Source organism: Bombina bombina, chromosome 1 (assembly GCF_027579735.1).
Source record: "Bombina bombina isolate aBomBom1 chromosome 1, aBomBom1.pri, whole genome shotgun sequence".
In the NCBI taxonomy this organism is placed as follows: domain Eukaryota; kingdom Metazoa; phylum Chordata; class Amphibia; order Anura; family Bombinatoridae; genus Bombina; species Bombina bombina.
The window spans coordinates 234197551-234217666 of NC_069499.1; the positions used below are offsets into that span (position 1 = coordinate 234197551).

At 34.9% G+C, this 20116-nt stretch overlaps 1 protein-coding gene across 1 annotated transcript; it reads right to left on the reverse strand.

The window, feature by feature from the left end:
* Positions 1–2703: 2703 nt before the first annotated feature.
* On the reverse strand, positions 2704–19226 carry DLL4 (delta like canonical Notch ligand 4). Its single transcript, XM_053697874.1, has 11 exons — positions 18776–19226; positions 18390–18650; positions 17659–17701; positions 16258–16530; positions 12059–12119; positions 11484–11614; positions 10744–10913; positions 9813–10032; positions 8525–9233; positions 6483–6606; positions 2704–4469 (listed from the first exon to the last, which is right to left on the reverse strand). The coding sequence occupies exons 1-11, from the start codon at positions 18833–18835 to the stop codon at positions 4464–4466; spliced, it is 2058 nt and encodes a 685-aa protein (XP_053553849.1). The 5' UTR covers positions 18836–19226; the 3' UTR covers positions 2704–4463.
* Positions 19227–20116: the final 890 nt, after the last annotated feature.

Sequence of the window (20116 nt, forward strand, 5' to 3'; positions counted from 1 at the left end):
TATATATATGTACACACACATATAAACACATATGCATATATATATGTCTCTGTGTGTGTGTATTGGAGCCCTTTGCAGTCAAGTATATATATATATATATACTTATATATTTATATGTGTATATATGCATTTACAGACATATATGTGTATGTGTGTGTGTGTGTGTGTGTATTAGAGCCCTTTGCAGTCAAGTAGATATTCTGATATATTTATATATATATATATATATATATATATATATATATATAAGTATAGATATATATTGTACCAAAATACCATTATATATATATATATATATATATGTGTGTGTGTGTGTAAATAGAACATATTCCTCTATGTGAATAACATTGGAATGTGAAATATTAATATTTTCATGTCGGGATAGTGCACTTGAGAATATGTGATCGTGTTTGCATGCGAGTAGGGTGTTTTTTTTCTCCATTGACTTCTATGGGGGAATACATTATCACGCACACGGGATATTCTAAGTTTGGCTTTTTACACACATTGGGTTAGCGCGCAAACGAAAACGGTTTACTTTCAACTAGTAATACAAGTGCTACCCGGCGCTCGCAAAAAGCTTACTTCTTGCAGAGTTGGCGCTCGAACATTAAATACTGCTCCACTTGTAATCCGGTTCTGTAATGGTTATTTTATGCTGCTTGAATTCAAATATGACAACTGAGAAAAAAAGAGGAGAGAAAAACCTGGGGCTATTCGACTAAAACAACATATAGAGAAGATAGAGGCAGACTAACTAAAAGATAAAAAAAAAATGAGGACAGTTGAAAAGAATTGAGAGGAGAAACATTGGATGAGGAGAGCAAATAATGTACACTGCAGGATCATCACATTATTTGCTTCTAAAAGAGGTATACCAATTGTTGCATTGCCCAAAAAAGCTTTATTTTACACTTCATTACTTTAAGGGGAAGCAGCTCAAATGGTGTTTACAGTTCAGTCCCTTCTTTTATCGCACCTAGTAAGCACCAACTCTGCAAAATATATAAGCTGTTAGTTTCCAGCGATACTGTTTAATGCATTTAGATCAGTAAGAAAGAAGAGATGATAAAAAAAATAGAGGAAAGCGTGAAATAGATATGATGGAGAGCATCATACCACAGGGCAAACTTTCTGATAGGCTCACACTCCAATAGATCAAACCAGAGGATAATCATAGGTTACATTGAGGAGACTATAGTGTACTAATTATCTTTCTTAAAACTACCAAGATCCCAAATGAAAAAAATGAGTTACACCCCATGTTTTACACTAATTAAACGGTGCCACAAACATATAGGGATAAATACTCAATAATTTTGTATAGATATGATTACTGTAATGCAAAGGCATTTATTTTTATAAAATTATTTGGAAATTAACCTGTTTTGAGAAGATTTTGCTTGCAAGGTTTATTTCTTAAATCCTCCAAAATCATAAAACAAGGCATGAAGAAAATGTAACATATTCCGATTTACTCTTCCCAGGCCCATATCTAAACTTAGAAATGAACCAACCTTGTTTACAAAGTCTTAGTCCTTAGGCTCTTGAATATAATGCAAATTCAGGATGCACATTCATTCATAGCAAGTGGATAGAGAATTCTTTCCTGTAAACTTCTACAGAAGAATCAGTGGGAAATGCATTTTTTGCTTCCTATTTGCCTGTTTTGACAAAGGCCACAGGAAAAGCAACAGGAAACAAGCTTGTATTATTTTTTCCCTTCAATGTACTATTTTGTTATTACCTAAATTTATCAAGCTGGTTTGTAGCAAGTGCACAACTATTTATGTCATCTTTTCTATAATTATTAGATATAATTATTGTCACATAAAAAAACAAAAACTTAGCAGTTAAAGGGACATTAAACTGCTGGGAACAATTATAGTAGCATGGACATTACTGTGCCGAACTTTAAAACGGTTATTTTATTGCAGGTTAGTGAAGCTCTGCATCTTCACACTGGGCGCAGCCATCTTGGAGCTTAGGTATTCTAGCACTCTATGAAATGTGGTGCACAGAAATCAGTGACGATGTCTTTTTGATATGTGCAGTTCAGTTTAGCCTGCATGATACAAAGCAGGAGCCGTACATTTATGCAGTGCCTTCCTTGCTCTATGTATTCCGTTGTTGTGTAACTTAAACTGTGTAAAAAAAAATAAAAAAATTAAGCTTTCTATTATGCAACTTCACCCGAAGTGCACAGTACAGCTGTCAAAAAGCCATTATCAACACTGATCTGTGAATGCATATAGCTTCTCTCACAGGATGCAATGCTCCAAGATGGTGGCATTCACTATGAAGAAGCAGAGCTTCACCCACTGGCACCTGTAATGAGTTAAAATAAGAGAAGGGCTTTGAAGAGAGTTGCAAGCTCAGAAGGAAAAACCAATAGTATGGTGAGTAGTAACCTTGCTTCTGTATTTGTACTCAGCCGTTTAATGTCACATTAATGCTATAAGATTGTATTGATCGTTTGGCAGATTGCTTTTTATTGTAATGCACCAAAGGTAATCTGGAAAGATTTGGAAAGCTACTTTGTGCATTATCGGTATAGGAGAATAATCCTAAACCATCAACAGCTATTTCACTCAATCGTATTCCAATGTAATACCCCCCCCCCCATGTGTATAACATGCCACAGTCTGTTCATATACCATTATTTCTGGCAGCATTAAAAAATAAATACAACTACACAAGGTATGAGGGAGATTTTGTTTTCATTGTTTGAAAATAAAAATAAAATTCAAACTGTGTTGCTAGCACAGTAAAAACATGACATAAGAAGAAATAAACATATTTACATTTGTTTGATTATAAATATACACTATATACAAACAACTCTATAAAATGTAAAAAGTTCAGTGCTTCTTGAATTTTAGTTAAATTATTGAAATGCAAGGTTTCAAAATGACAAAAAGCCACAACAACAACAAAATAACATTTATTATTGAATTTCATAGTCTTTTTTTAAAAAAATCTGTTTGATGGGAGGCCTGGCATATAAATGTTAGATAAAACGGCAGAATTTAACTTTTCTTTTTTTCCATTGCTTAGACAGTAAATGAATGTGCCATAATATAAAAGTTAAATTCACAAGAACTCCAGCTTTTCTTTTTGTAAGAACATGTCACTGTTTCTATTTGATTAAATAGCACTCATTATTGCTACTCTATTTTCAGTATTTAAACATTTCTGAAAGTCATTTAAAGCCTTGTGTGGCAAATGGAATGTCTAGCTTCATCTCTAAAACCATAAAATAATTTAGGAAGCCAAAAAATATTTACATTCAATGGATGTAGTAAGTTCAGTTTCAGCAAGAATATTCCACTTTATATAAAATATTACTGATAATGACATCTTTCAGTTTTTGAATCTTGTGCTGTAGGACAGGAAATTGCTTAAAACCCCTTATTATGAATACATCAAAAATAACTTCATTAGAATTGCATTCTGGGAAATAATTAGAACATTATTACATATAAATAGAAACAGACATAGATTTTTGGATTCTAACGTTTATAACAGTTCAGTTGATGTTAGCTATTTTGAGGCTTTCATCCAATATTAAGGCTGTAATTAACAGAAATGTTGCCAGTTTTTTTCAGTAGAAAATGAATATCTAGTGATAATTGTCAGTAGTGCAAAATGAAATATTAAAGGTGGCCAACTTGATTGACTTATTACGCAATATAAGGCTTTGACTAATGGTTGCTGGCCAAGGATGATCACAAGCATATAATGCCCATGTATTTCGATTACCAATCTCTTTACATGCAATAATGTCCAGTTGTCACTTTAGAACAGTCTATCCCACAACCTTTCCTCTGTAACTAAACTAACATGGTCATGATGATTCAATAAATATCCTTAGCTTAATACTGTTAAGGTATTACATGGGAAAGCAGTGAACACCAGCCAACCTACTACAGACTATTGGACATGCTTTAGGCACTTCTAAACTCAGGAGGACAAAACCGAGATCTCGATAGCTAATAATTCTGCATAGCAAACATATCCAATTCCCCTTCCTGATGCATATGATCCATGGCATTAATTGCGAACATCCATTGCTGTCAGCACATGACACTTCAACTTAACAATATGGAATGCAATTTTAAAGGACACTTGAAGAGTAGCTTAAAATAATAAAAGTCTTTAATGTGAAATTTTCACTTCGTTTTTGATTTTCTTCCAGTTTTGTTACATTCAGTTGATCAAGTTTCTAAAATGCAGAGCTAAAGAATGAAGTCTATTGCATCTGATTTTTGCAAGTTCACAGTCTGTCCCTTCAGCTCAGTTTATTCGATCTTCTGAAAGCAGCAAGTTGTACGTGATACTAATCACCTCCAGTCCAGCAAAGTCCTGAATTGTAAACAACACAGCTACATGGAGTGAGAGCCTCTTGACTAGGCTGTTTGAGATAGCTTGCAAGTTGCACACCTGGATAACCAAATAAAGTTTTATACCTGAAAGAACAAAAAAAATATGAGAAACAGGCAATTTGCAATTAAACTTTTGTCTTTATTACATCAGTCTTAATCTAGACTGGCTAATCTACTACTCATCAGGGGTTGCTAAACACTGACAAAACATATCTATGTACTCGATGTTAAGGGTTAAATTCCCATAATAAGTTCATGGATCCTAATTTGTTATTTCTTCCTGCAGGGTTCTACATACAGTTATCCAAGTCTACAATCTGCTCACAATCATTTTTATTTCCTATAAATAAATAAAAAATAATTGCAACCCCTGAACTATTCCAGGAAACAAACTATTTAGAACACACTATGTGGGGGGAAAAAGAAGTCAAACATAAAATGATGTATCAAATTCAAACAATATTAAAAGGGACACTAGACCCAAACATTTTCTTTCATGATTAAGGTAGAGAATATAATTTTAAACAACATTCCAATTTATTTCTATTACCTAATTTGCTTTATTCTTTAGATATACTTTAATGAAGAAATAGCAATGCACACAGTGAACCAATCACAGGAGGCATCTATGTGCAGCTACCAATCAGCAGCTACTAAGCATATCTAGATATGCTTTTCGGCAAAGAATATCAAGAGAATGAAGCAAAATAGATAATAGACGTAAATTAGAAAGTTGTTTATAATTGTATGCTCTTTCTAAATCTTGAAAGAAAAGAAATTGGGTTTCATATCCCTTTAACTAAAAGTATTTGTAGTTTACAATCTAAACTAAATGTATTGGTGAGAAGACAACTTGGCTTTTTACTAAACATTAAAGGGATAGGAAAGTCAAAATTAAACTTGCATGATTCAGATAGAGCATGTCATTTTAAGACACTTTTAAATTCACTTCTATTTTCAAATGTGCTTCGTTCTCTTAGAATCCCTTGTTAAAAAATAAATACGCACATATACACTAGTGGGAGCTGCTGCTAATTGGTGCCTGCACACATTTGTCTCTTGTGATTGGATAAATAGATATTTTCAGCTTACTGGCAGTAGTGCAATGCTGTCCCTTCAGCAAAGGATAACAAGAGAATGAAGAAAATTTGATAATAGAATTAAATTGGAAAGTTGTTTAAAATGGTATGTTCTATCTGAATCATAAAAGACAATTTTTGGGGTTTACTATCCCTTTAAGGGCCAGATTACAAGTGGAGCGGTATTTACCGCTCTTGTGCTAACTCCACTAGAAGTAAGCTTTTTGCTCGCTTTGGGTAGTGCTTGTATTACAAGTTGAAAGTAAAAAGTTAATGCAATGCGTGCAAAAAGTCAGTTAGAATATTGCAACCGCATTAATGTATTTCCCCATAGAAGTCAATGAAGCAAGAAAAGTGGGGGGGAAAACCTGAACACCCTACTCGTGCGCAAACCCGATCGCATATTCTTAAATACGCTAACCAGATATGGAAATATTAATATATATATATATATATATATAAAAGACATGTATATATCTCTATGTTAAAGCCCTTTGCAGACTTTTTTTCCTTGAGACCTCGTATCTTTGAGACCTTATCATTTTTTTGTGCAACATTTATTTTATTTATTTTTTTATAAGATAGTGTTATGAGTGTAACCGTACTTTTAAATCTATTTTTGATGTGTTTTGTGACACTTCTTTTGGGAAACAGTTAACCAGAGCTCTGAGGTTGCAATATCCTGACGCTCGTTAATTTCAATTGCGCTAAAACGATCAAGTTTACTTTCAACTTGTAATATGAGCCCTACATCCGACGAGCGCAAACAGCTGAGGTAAACCAGATATCGTAATCTGGCCCTAAATGTACTAAAAAAATAAATAAAATACATTCCCACTCAAGAGAAATGTACTGCTGCTGTCCCTTTCAGCACTACACAGGCTTCAGGATATACTGTGTTTTTCTATTCATAAGGAGCGTCTGCTCAGTAATCTCTCATTATCTCTAGCACAAGGAAAAGTATCAGATTGTGTGGAAACCCTATACAGAAGGTTGTTTCCAGTAACTATGTTCTTACCTCTGTAGCTATCACACATTCGTTCCGTTCCTCTGCTATCACATAAATTGACTGGTACATTGAATCTCTTGGGGAACATATCGTTGATATTCTACACTCTGGTTTTTCACTGCAAGGTTTTTCACTGCAAATTAAAAGACACACGAAAATTAATAAAAAAAATAGCAGTGCATGTATGTATGGAAGGATAAAACAGAAGTCAGCCAGAGGATTTCAGATTTTAAGATCTAATGGCTAATATATCTGTGTATTACTTTAACCCCTTATTGACCAGCATCATCGTTTAGCCCTTAAAGGACCAGCGCTGCTATCCTGGGCCTCTTTCTGCCGCAATCTCACTAACAGTTGCGAGAGTGCGCTATTTCTGCATGCCCCAAGAGTGAAGCAGTGCAGAAATAGCAGTACAGAGAAACCGATGCAGAGAGAGACACTCTGTGTTCCTCTCTGCATCGGGTAGCAGTGGTGCCGATTATTGGTGGTGTAAGAGGGTCAGAACGAAGGCAGGTGGGCAGCCCATTGCTGGAGGGGGGTGGAACTACTACACTGCAGAAAAATTATTTCCACCGAGAGCAGGAGAGATACATTACAGAAAAATGTTTATTTGAAAAAACCAAAACAACAACATATAAATGTATACAGACAGCTGCCAGTACCTAAGATGGCGGACACTAGTTAGAGAGGGGAGGGTTAGAGAGCCAGTACCTAAAATTGTGGTGACCAGCGGGGGAGTGACGGAGACCTGTTTACCAGAGATCAGATAGGTGGTGGGAGGTATTAGGTGGGAGGGTAATCTCTACACTACATGTAAATTTAAAGGGACACTGTACCAAATTTTTTTTATTTTGTAATTCAGAAAGAACATGCAATTTTAAGCAACTTTCTAATTTACGCCTATTATCAATTTTTCTTCGTTCTCTTGCTATCATTATTTGAAAAAGAAGGCAACTAAGCTTTTTTTTGGTTTCAGTCCTCTGGACAGCACTTTTTTATTGGTGGATGAATTTATTCACCAATCAGCAAGGACAACCCAGGTTGTTCACCAAAAATGGGCCGGCATCTAAACTTACATTCTTGCATTTCAAATAAAGATACCAAGAGAATGAAGAAAATTTGATAATAGGAGTAAATTAGAAAGTTGCTTAAAATTTCATGCTCAATCTGAATCATGAAAGAAAATTTTTGGGTACAGTGTCCCTTTAACGATACAAGTCCCCTGATTAACCCCTTCACTGCCAGGAATTTCAGAAGTGTGGTGCACAGCTTCAATTAGCTGCCTTCTTATTACCAAAAAGCAATGGCAAAGCCATGCATGTCTGCTATTTCTGAACAAAGGGGATGCCAGAGTAGCTTTTCCATCCATTTGTGTTATGACTGCATACATGGTATGTAAATAATTTCAGTGAGAACTCCAAAGTTTGTGAAAAAGTTAACATTTTTTTATATGACCACACTTGGCAGCGAAACAGTAGCATGAAATATACCAAAATGGGCCTAGATCAATACCTTGGACTGTCTAATATATATATATATATATATATATATATATATATATATATATATATATATATATATATATATAAAAATATATATAGTTTTTATAGGTAAATTAAAAAAAAAACAACCAAAGCTATATTTTTGTTTAAATGGAGTGATGGCAAAAAGCTAAAGAATCTCTAGTCTTTTGGGCAACGTTTTGTCTGAAATGCCTGGTTCTTGAAGGGTTAAAAAAGGACAGGTACTCATTGCTGGTCTTCATACAAAATATAACAAAAATGTAAATAGTGACTTTATGAGGTAAAAATATACAAAACAACTTTCTATTTTTACCATGAAGCACCACTATTTTGATTTAATAAACTACTATATTTTGTATGAAGAGCAGTGAGTTACCATTGTTTTTAAAGTATTGTTTGGATTACAACACACCCTGACAGTTGTGTTTTTTTTTTTTTAAAGAAGTGAATGAATTTCTACACAGAGATTTGAGAACAAGCAAAAAAATTGTAAGACATTAGTTATGGTGCATGTGAGTAATGTCTTACCTGTGTAAACGAAGAGGAAATTTCTCATCTTCTAAACACTTTTCTCGATTGTGGTATTTACTGTCTTTTCCTATACCACAGCTAACACCACTTATTAAACCATTTGTTAGGTTACTGTCTATCGTGTGGTTTTTCAGTTTATAATTTGATTTCTCCAGACCACAGTCCACCTCCAAATCCATTTTCTTGTTTACATTCTTAAGCTGTGATGCAGAGATAAGGTTATCTTTCTGGAAATCAGACATATTGTTCATTGTTTTACTGTCCTGCATAGGCTTTTTCCGCAAACACCATATCATTATAATCATAAAGATGAGAACCAGGAGAAGTACCAAACCAATACCCATAATTATAGCTATCCAAGGGATTGATAGTCCTTTCTGAGTCCCAATGTAAGACTCACACTGGTCACCCAAGAATCCAGAGGGACATTCACAGACAAAACTGTCATATGGACCCATCCTACATGTTCCACCATTCTTGCAAGGCTTTAATGTGCATTGTGGGTCTCTGGCGTTCACTTCACAACTCTTTCCATTGAAACCCAGGGGACATTTGCAGTAGTAGTCGTTGTTTAAATAATAGCATGTTCCACCATTCGAACATGGGTTTCTTGCACAGTCATTTATATTAATCGCACAAGTTGGGCCTGAAAAACCAGAACGACACCGACAAACTTGCGTGTAACCAAGGTCAAAACACTGACCACCTGGAAAAGGGAATACAAATTCAACCGATTATTCCTACACACTGCAAGATGTATCAAATAATGCTGTTACCTGTCAGTCTAGATAATGAATGTATAAGAAATTGAACAGTTGCTTCGTAGGTTAAAAAAATACGTTTTAATGGCTTTCAGATAAGTTTGACTATACAATATATTGTGGACAATAAGACATTTAAAAAAAAAATGCCCTTTACGTTTGCAATGTATGTATGTTTATATTTTTATCATTTACATGCTTTAACCCCTTCATGCCTGGAGCAAGTGTTTAACATTGGGAGTTTTGCAGTGGAAACAGCCACAGGCAGATGTGCCTTTAGCGTTCTCAAACAAAGAGAGAGGTTAATTTTGAGAGGTGAGTCTTTTTGCCTTTTGGAGCTTACTCCTCAGCTGCTTAACAAAATTCTATTGTTGAAGAAAATGAGGTCCCTTTAATTGTTACAGATGGTTCTATTTAGGAATTATTCTTATGGGGAAATTACAATGAAAAGGTAAAATCAAATTTTATTTTATATACTGGTAATATGTAGCATAAAAGGTGATAAGACTTGATTAACAACATACCATTCAGACAAGGGTTTGTAGTGCATCTGTCTACTTTCTTCTCGCAGTTTGATCCTGTAAAACCAAGTGTACAAAGACAGGTATAACTGCCGCCTGGTTCTCTTTCTCTGCAAGTACCACCATTGAAGCATGGAGAGTCAGCACAATTTAACACACTGTTTTCACAATGGATTCCATAATATCCTTGAGGACACTGACAAACATAGCCATTTTCTGTATCCTAAAAACAACGGGGGGAAAAAAGATTAACCAAAATGTCTGGATAGGGTATATAAGGAAGCGGTGAAGCGAAAAACACTAACTTTAAAATAAAAGTAACAGTAAACTCTAAAATTAATCTCATGCGTATAAAGAGGCACCTTTTGAACATTATATATATATATATATATATATATATATACACACATACAATATTTTTTTACTTTTCCATGGTAAAAACTAGTGAAACTGAAGCTGATTATTTTGAAGCTAACATTCAGGGCATGTCTAAGTAAAACTGGGTTTTAAAGATTGGTTGCCCACTGGTTGATAAAAAGATAAAATGTACACAGAAGTTATTCATCTAAATGTTTATGGTGGAAACAACTAAAAGAGGGAGGGGACCTAGTTTGGAAAATTTTGCAATGCAGGACAGGAAAAACAGGAACTTCTGTAGAATAACAAACCACTCAAATATGGTGTACAGAAAATAGTAAACAGCTTATGATTAGAAACTAAAGCAATATAACCTTTTGTGGCTTCATTCAGAAAAAAAGGACTGGGTGGGTGCAGTTGTCTAAAAAAAAAAGCTGCCACACTTCTACCTTGTGAACTTGGAAATGTAAGTTTATTGAATACATAGTCAAAAGAGGAAGGTATCTATTTTTATTTTGGAAATATATTGATTGCTTGCAGGGTTAATTTATTTATTTAGTATAAATATTATTCTTACCGTGCAGCTGCCACCATTTCTACAAGGGTTGCTGTCGCATTCGCTGATTTTGTCTTCACAATTGACTCCACTAAAACCAGGCTTGCACGAGCAAGTGTAGCTGCCCTGTCCTGTATTCATGCAAGTGGCTCCATTTTTACAAGGTTTATGGTGGGTGCAATAGTTTAAGTCTGTAAAGGATAGCAAAGATTGAGTTTTACATTTAAATGAAATGAATATTTGGGTCAATCAAAACAATGTTGTTATTTTGATAAAAAGAGATTAATTAGAAACGTATTTGCATAGGGAAATCTGTTCATGGTTATTATTATAAATAAATGCTAAAACTACATAATTATGTATGTCTAGCTATATACACACATAGACATACATATTTATTTGATGGCTGTCATTTAGAAGGCAGATAAAATAATCTGTCATATTAATAGTATATTAAACATATCTTTCTTTCTTGTAACGTGCGTGTCTCACATTCCCTAAAGAGGCCAAAAAGCAAATTAATTAATTGTTTTTCTTCAAAATGCTGCAAATTACCTAAATAAACTATTGATCTGCAGTAACACGGGTTACTAAATTTGCTTGTAAGCTTGTCTAGGGAGTGTGGAACTTGTATACTGCTAAATAATTTATAAATTGAAAGTATTATGACATCATATAAGCTTGGTAAAAAAAAATAACCTAGTTTTATTACATTGTAACTAAACAGATGTCCAGTGACAAATAGTTATGTACAAAATTACCTTGGTCACAGAAAAGGCCACCCCAGCCCTCATCACAGATACATTGCCACTGTGCTTGGCATGTCCCATGTCGGCACCCGATATGGGGAATGCACTCATTGCAGAAACGACCTTGCCAACCAGGACGACACCTGGAAAAGATGAATTTACAAATTACTTGCCACAAGAATATAATTTGTATCCTCTGTACTGAATATGACCCACCCTCCATCTGACATTGAAATATATGTATCTGTGATAAACTAAAGTACAAATAATGCTGATCAGGAAGGCAACAGGATGATGTCTGATGGGGCTATAGAATTTTCTCAGCATTATTTGGACACTGTAAAGCAGTTAGTCACTTTCCTGCTACTTAGCCAGTTCTTTGTTAGGATTTACAAAAAAACAAAAGATTAAATATAACAGTCTGTACTTTTGTGGTTTTACTAAATCTGATTTACACTTCACTACATTACGATCATGCTAAAACAAATTATATAATTTAATTTCCTTGCAAATACTTCTGACTTTTTATCCTTAACGATGAATTTTAAATAAAATTATTATTGAACAAGGCTTAAATTCCTACTTACGTGCACTCTCCTGGGTTGTTGCAATATCCATTTTCCTCACTGCACCCATCTAAACAGATTGCTGTTGAAAACAATAATTAGTTAGGCCTCATGGAAATATTGCACAGACCCATTCTGTGTTGTTATATATACAAAGGCATGAGCAACTCATACAGGACAGAACTAGTTGCATGTAGACAACTGCTAAAAGAACCAGCTAGAAGCATGGTAATAACATCAGGCTATTTTTCACTGAGCTTTGAGATCAGTGTTTGCATGAAAGATCAAAGTTTATATCCTTATTAACATTTCAGTACATACTGTCCAATACTTGCTCAATAGAGATACAAAACAAAAAGAGAATAGTGTAATTTACATTACATAGACTGATCTTAAAAAAATAGGTTGTTGATCAATATTGAAGTATGTACATGTATATAGAAAACTATTGTCTAAATATGATTCATACATTAAAATTGACACTGTTGCCATTATGGAATTCTTATTTGCTGAAAACGAAGCCAAGCTTTTAAAATGGAAATGTGTGTTCATTTATTTATAGATTTTTTATTATTATTATAACACAATGCACATACTTATGTAGAGATTTCAGCTTTTTCGGAATTCTGCATCCTTTATCTTTAGGTAGGGCTAACAAATCAACACATATCAAATGGACCACAAGTTTCACAAATCCAATGTAACTTGTACATTAAATTGACTATTTAATGGTCACATTGCATATTAAACTTTGGATTTAGCCAGCCCTCTAGATATTGTCTCATGGGAAATACATTTATTCATTAATACAGAAATGCATTTGAATGTGGATTTTCTTTTTACGGACCAGATGCTACTTATGCCCAGTCTTTCCTTTTATATCTGTTTAACATACTGTCCTAACATTATTTTCATTTGTTTGCCCTCTTAAATACCTATTTTTGTCTCTGTATAAATCAGACTTAAAATCACTACCGTCTGCATACGAGGTATATTTGTAGTAAAACGTTCTTTTTGTGCAAGAAAAAAAATGTAAAGGGGATGTCCTATTTCACCCCTCCCAACATAAAGCAAATCTGTTAAATTGAAGCAAGCAGCCAGTTAATTTACCACTCTTTTACCATACTGTGCTCGTGTGACATTGATTTTGCACGCTTACAAGGGCCTCGTTTAATGCCTGGTTGCCTCTGAACAAGGCATTTTATCCCTCCCACCCCATCTCAATGAGATAACAGCTGCTACTGGTTTAAGCCACCGAAACCCTCCCCTCATCGCTACAGCTGTTAGGCAGCTTCATCCCCTCGGGCTAAAGCCAACTACAACAATAACAGCGCGTGGCGCGCGGCACAAGTCCGCCACCGTGGAGAAGGATCGCGCGCAGCTGCTGCACTTGACCCCGGGGTGGATAATATTGACAACCCGCGTCACAAAATGTAGCTCGTGCAGCACGCTGGAAGACCGCCCACGCCTCTATTTTGGCGCCTATTTCTAGAGCCGCGCGTGCCATTCCTCGTGTGTTTGTTTACTGTGAGGGGATAAACCAACCAATCAACTCCATGTGTGGTTTCCAGCTTGAAAATACTAGAAAACTATATGAAAAAAAATAAAAATATACTACGAGTATTCGATAAATAATTACGTATAACGTCACAGACACATTCACATATCCTAGACACCAGTTTCAGAGCTAATTCCATACATAATGTAAAGGCCAGTGGGCTTTCCCCACAGATCGTTTAAACTAGCACAAACACTAAGAATGTGAATTTATACCAGTGTTTGGCGACAAAGCAATCAAAAGCCACTAACAGAAGTGATACATGCGTATGCAAAGTTCTTTGTGCTTCATAAGTGATACCAAATTATTTTAAAAGAAACATCATGAAGCATAATAGTACACTATATATAAAAACATGCTCTTTTTAATGAACATTAGCAAGGACAGGGTATGTATCTGGTCAACAAACAAAGAACTACTAAAAACGCTGTACATAGATTTGAGTTATACATAGCTTAAGCAATTAGCCCCGAATATCAATTAAGAAAGTAGAGTATGTTGTAGGTTACTTCGAAAGTTATAGATTTTAAGAAAGACAGCTAGGAAAGGTCTGTATATTAAAAGGACATTAAACCCTTTGCTTTCATATAAATTGTTCTTGTCCCAAGCTTTCTAGGGAAGTCCAATAGCAAATTCTGCAAATTAAATAGCTGGTTTGAAAACCTGGTTTACAGCTGTTTCACTTTTTTTCTCTTTGGGAAGATTGGGGCAAGCACAATTTTTACATAAAAGCTAAAGGTGTTTAATGTCCCTTTAAGTAACCAGCAGTAACATAGGGGCCTAAACAAATTATTATATTTAAATGAAAATTCCTAGGTGGCTAAGACAGAATTGTGGAGATCCCTAAATATTTAAAGCGACAGTTTACTCAAAAATGTTCTCCCCTTAATTGTGTTTCCAATGATCCACTTTACCTGAGTTTATTAAATTGGTTACAGGTATCTCCATTAGCCTTATATTGGCATTTGAAATAGTTTATTTAGCCTGTGGTATCCCCACCCATCATGAAAGTTTTTGGCCTAAAAGCCAAGCTGTGTAAACACAGCCAGTAGAAGCAAATACACTCCCAGTGGGTTATAGAGGATATAAGGTAATACAATGTTAATTTTATAGTATACCGTCCCTTTAAAAAGACTCATAGAAATGCTTTATATTTACAGTGATGGTAAACTTAGAACGATTGCTCAATCAAATCAGATTTCAAATAGAATAATATTAGTTTCATTAATCAAACACTTTTGAATTCCAGCGTTTTTCTTTTCTAACTGCTACTATTCTAATGATTGCTCCAGCAGCCCCGACATTTAATCTTTATCTTTTTTTTTGGACTTGTTTTCCTTCAGCCAATCAAATATCTGTCATTTTGGCATGTTTCTTGAAAAAAAAAAAAAGATATATTCTTCTGCGCAAGCGTTCATAACGTCATGCGTTCAACTAATGCTAATGTTAAGAATGACGTTATGATTGCTCAGAAGAACATATATTTTTTTTTCAAGAAACATGCCAAAATGCCAGATATTTGATTGGCTGACGGAAATCAAGCCCCAAAAAAATAAAAATGTAAATGTCGGGGCTGCCGGAGCGATCATTAGAATAGTAGCAGTTAGAAAAGAAAAAAAACATTAGAATGCAAAAGTAAGTGTTTGATGAATGAAACTAATATTATTTTTTTATTTGAAATCTGATTTCATTGAGCAATTGTTCTGAGTTTACCATCACTTTAAGCAAGAGGTTGCTATATTATATGGCTAGTGTGAGTCAGACCCCCACCAGACCGGTCTCCGTGTGACCTTTGCCAAGACACATCCTTTTCCCTAGACACCAGATTAGATTGTAATATCTGTAAAACAGGATTTCACGTCCAGTATTGTTCTGTTTAGTATGCTGGACATGGCTGTATACAAACTTTTATGTAAAAAAAAAATGATTTTCCATTGAACTATAAACAATGGGCATCTTGTTCCTATACGTTGTCTGTCTCTCATAAATGATCCCCTTAAAAGAGGGGCTAAGGTGGAAAAGGAATGCTTTTTATAAAACATTGTGCTACATCGCACTCTGCACAAAATGATTACTGCTACTTCATTAGACTAATTAGGAAGCTCTCTTTTTTCTTACAACTGTAAAGCCTTGAGCAGAATGTGTGATCACACAAACTATTTCTTTTTCTGTGCTATGGATATCATCCTTTCATTTGTGTTTGGTTTTGTTAATGAACAGCTGAATGAGACACAGATTGAACATGTATCATGGGATTAATGACAATTTTCACAAACTGGCAGGTGTTCCAGAGCATAAAAGATGCTAAACTGTGTGTGTTTATTTGGAGCTAGGTAAATAATGGGCAAATACATTTGCTTTTTGGTGCCAGAGTATACAGCAAAATTGTTTATTTGGCAACCTACTGTTTAGTTATAGTTAAAAAAGAAATAAACGATTTAACAACTCCCAATACAGAGTTATAACTATGTATGTGCCATTAAATATATCATTATAGTAAGTATTACTTGTCACTGTGGCACATCATTAAATACTCATTGAAAGTAAAAATACTCTTATATGTATTTTGTGATAGGTAAATTCATCGAGTTCAATTTTGAGTTTCAAAGACATTTTGTAATCTTTTTTTTTTATATACATTAAAACAAAATCTTACACTTACCTTTAGAGCAGTATTCTCCTTTCCATCCTTTCAGGCAGGTTATCGTGCCATCGGATTCACAGACATAATGCCCAAAATGATCATCGCGGCTCTTACAAATCCTTGAGCAGCTTTCTCCGTAATAGTGTTCACTGCAAACTACTCTATAGGAATATCTCAACTGAGTTTGTGACCTTGACGTTTGGACATCATGTAACCATTCTTCTCCCACATTAAGCTGTGTCTGGATTGCAAATTTGCTAATCAGCATGTCCTCTGAATTTGGTCCTTTGGCTGAAAAATAAAAAAAAGTTTAATGTTAATAGCATGTAAACAAATGAAAATAAAATAACCGCTGTAAATTATACAAATTGCAGAGAATACTACAAATCATTTTGAGGAAGTTGTGTGCGAAACTCCAGTGTGGAATTTTTCTACTCATGTACCAGCTGATTTTGTAATAACAAATATTTGCAGTAAGTCTTAAGATGTGATGATCTGAGGGTGAACCAGCTGCAAACACCTCATTTTACAGAAACTAGTCATGCAAGGGGATATTTTTGTGTGCTTGGATCTGTTACACATAAGTCTGTTGTACTTTACAGTATTACAAGAGCAAAAATGTTAAAAAGAGCCAACCAACCAAAACACAGCATTCTCATTGTTTATTATGACTGTCATTGTCTTGCAATTTGCTACACACAAGTACAATTTGCTCAACACAGGTATATAACCAAAATGTATTTAATATATTGATAGGAAAGTACTCAGAATTTTGATTGTATATTTTAGCCCAGATCATGGTTTGTTTGTTTTTTTGCAAACCTGTGAGCTGCCAATATTAAAATAAGAAAAATAATATAAAAACAATAATTCAAAATATGAAGTAGTTATAAAATAATTGGATGCACATATATCGTATAATGATTAAGGCATATAAGCTTGCACTTTGTATAAAATGTTGAATGTGAGAATTGTTTTGTTGAAATATTCTCTTCCTTTATGTCAGCAAAACATCCAAAAGTCATTATTTCTTTTCCAATGGGCGGAATTTGAAAAAGGTGTAAAATACAGGAAAAGGCAGTCAGGACAATTTGGCAGACTTTTAGTTTTCTCACCAAAGAGCGGATTTCTTTCCCACGCCAAAAATAAACTGGAGGAAACGCAATTGTGTTGGAGATTAAGTAGGGGGGACATGAAAAAATATGTATATATATCAAAGCAGTAACTGATTTCTATCTTTAAAGGAATTACTTTTTGATTTAGGCTCAAGTTAACATTTAAATCATTTTACAAACATAAATAAAATAAGGTCAGTACAGTTTATTTAGACTTCTCCTAACAATTTAATTTTGCCAATTAGCTTTCCTTTTGTGGAGTACTGCCGCCCCCTAGTGGCTGCAGTAGTTATTAAGTATTTACCTGTAGGAGAATGAACAGCTTCGATAATCAGGGAAAAAGTTTTCTGAAATAGAAAGCATAAAGCATACTTAATACATGATGCTAAAGAAATAATACTGCAGTATAGTATTATATGCAGATCACACAAAACATTTTTTATATACACTCACAGTTTTGAAATGTCTAATGTTAACAAGTTCACTGTGTTTTTTTAAATACAGCTGTGCTTGTTTACTTTTCACAAATCATAATAAAAATTAAGCTATTTAAGTTAATTTTAACAGAAGATTAATAGTATGCGGTGATGTAGTTAACGACAATAAAGACTGAGTTGTTGACATATGCTCCCTTACATATACAGGGATGGATTACTTTACTATTGCCCATAAATATTTCGTGCTTGTTATTAATTCATGGACCCATCCTTGACTAGACAAGCAAACATAACAAACCATTTGCTCCTTAACCTATAGGCTGTGCAGTGTCCTCTTACATGATCCACACAAAGCCATTACTATAATTATAATGATTAAGACGTTCTTTCAATAGAATACACCAGCGCATGTTATCTGACATCTGAAGTCAGCACACCCCTGTCAGAGGGGGCTCCAATGTATCACATAGCCCTCTTTAATAGCTAATGGATTCATAGTTTAGTCTTAGACCAGCACTGCTAATACAAACGAGTGTTGCATTTGTTATCACTGCAGAATAATCTAATGGTTCAGTATTGATAAAAGTAAAAGTCTCACCGGCCATGAGAAGTTGAAGGGTAACCTGATGGGGTTGGTAAACCCGTCAACGTTTTTAATGCTGAATGAGTTGGATCCAAGAACCGTTGTATCCAAACTGCCGAAGGTACAGGATCCGGGAGAGGGCACCGACTGATAATGTTTCAAGCAAATCTTGAAGTAGGTCCTGCAGTTTGGCAAACACGACTCGCCATTCGCCAAGATCCCGTTGCTATTGATAAACTCATGAAGCTCCAACTGGAAGACGCCGGAGCTAGACACCTTGGAGGAAAAATACACAACACCCCTAATCAGATCTCCCTGGCAACATAAGTTCCCATCACTCAATCAACAAAACCCATCAGACCACCAAGGTACAGAAAAAAGAATCTTTCAACGGCTATTACCTGATGCAAAATTATTAATAGTAACGTCATGCCAAAGATGCTCCTGGGTTCCATCTTCATCTCTTCCCTGCTTCCAACAAACCCAGTAGATCAGTAGATACTGATCAGTATTTTCCACAATGGAGCTTAATCCTGAAATCCTTCGATAATTTGTTAAAAATGAAAAAATAAAAAAATATATTAAAAAAAAATAAAATAAAGAAAAATAATACTCCACAAAAATATTCAACGAAATCACGGTTTGCGGATGAAATAGCAAACAAACGTCGTCTGGAGCACCAACAAAGCTAGAGAGGTGTAATCCAGCTGGTTAAACATGCCGTTCTGGAAGCACATACAGTATCCCACTTTGTGGAGTTGTTTCAGAAGTAAAGGTCCCACCAATAATGTTAAACTCCTGAATCGCTTTTAATCTGAAGCCTGAGGTTATGATATTGTTCATCTACTACTGTATCGCGCTCAGCAAATGGAGAACTTGTAGTCCCAGAAGCTACTTATATAGTGTTGCTTTTCTATTGAAAGCTCATTATGCGCCTGTCACACACGGCCCGCCCCCTTTCATCTTCCATAAGAGAACTCATACCCAGAATTAATACCCTTCTGCTGCTGCAGCGACCACCAACAAGCCTATCTGATTATGACAAAGCCAAGCATCTGTTGGGATATTTACAACACTCATATGAGAATATTTCCTAAAAGCAAGCTGCTTCCTAAAAGGGAGAATCATAGTTATATTTCCAAGCAGCAACCATTGCACTTGCACGATTTGTCTCTGTTTTCAGATTGCATAATGTTGTTCTTTCCAGTAATAGGATATTTAATCATGATGAAAATATAAATATTATTAAAACGTTAGGGAGCTTTTACTTAAAAACAGTCAAATGTATATGTTGTTTAATATATAAATTTGTGTTTCAAACAAACAATAATGTAATCTTACACTAGTGGGTTATGTCAATTCCTCATATACTTTTGTAGATCTAGGTTTTCACGTACTAATATTGCTGTAGGAGGACTCTGGCATGGCGTGTGCCAGTAAAACTCCTGTCTGATTGCAATATGGGCTTATTGTTGAGTCGCGTGTCTCTCATTAAATCCAGGCACATAGAGGGCCTTTCATGTGCTTGTTAAAAGGGGGGAGAGGAGGGGGTAGTTGGGCAGATAAAGCTTCAGCTGTATGTTAATGAGTGCACGCTTGCCTTCTACTATCTATCCCTTAGCTCATAAAGCAGTAAACCTATTGATTCACCTGTACAAAACAGCAACTCCTCTATTACACTAAACCATGTCTCATATCAGAAAACAACACATTTATCTGGAGAGCTTGATTCAACTAGATTT

Excerpts from the sequence above, each read along its gene's own strand:
- DLL4 (XM_053697874.1), bottom strand. The coding sequence starts at position 18,835 with ATGAAGATGGAACCCAGGAGCATCTTTGGCATGACGTTACTATTAATA. Across the intron at positions 12,120-16,257 it reads AGGAGAATACTGCTCTAAAG|CAATCTGTTTAGATGGGTGC; the intron begins GTAAGTGTAAGA and ends TGTTTTCAACAG. Across the intron at positions 10,914-11,483 it reads TGGCCTTTTCTGTGACCAAG|ACTTAAACTATTGCACCCAC; the intron begins GTAATTTTGTAC and ends TATCCTTTACAG.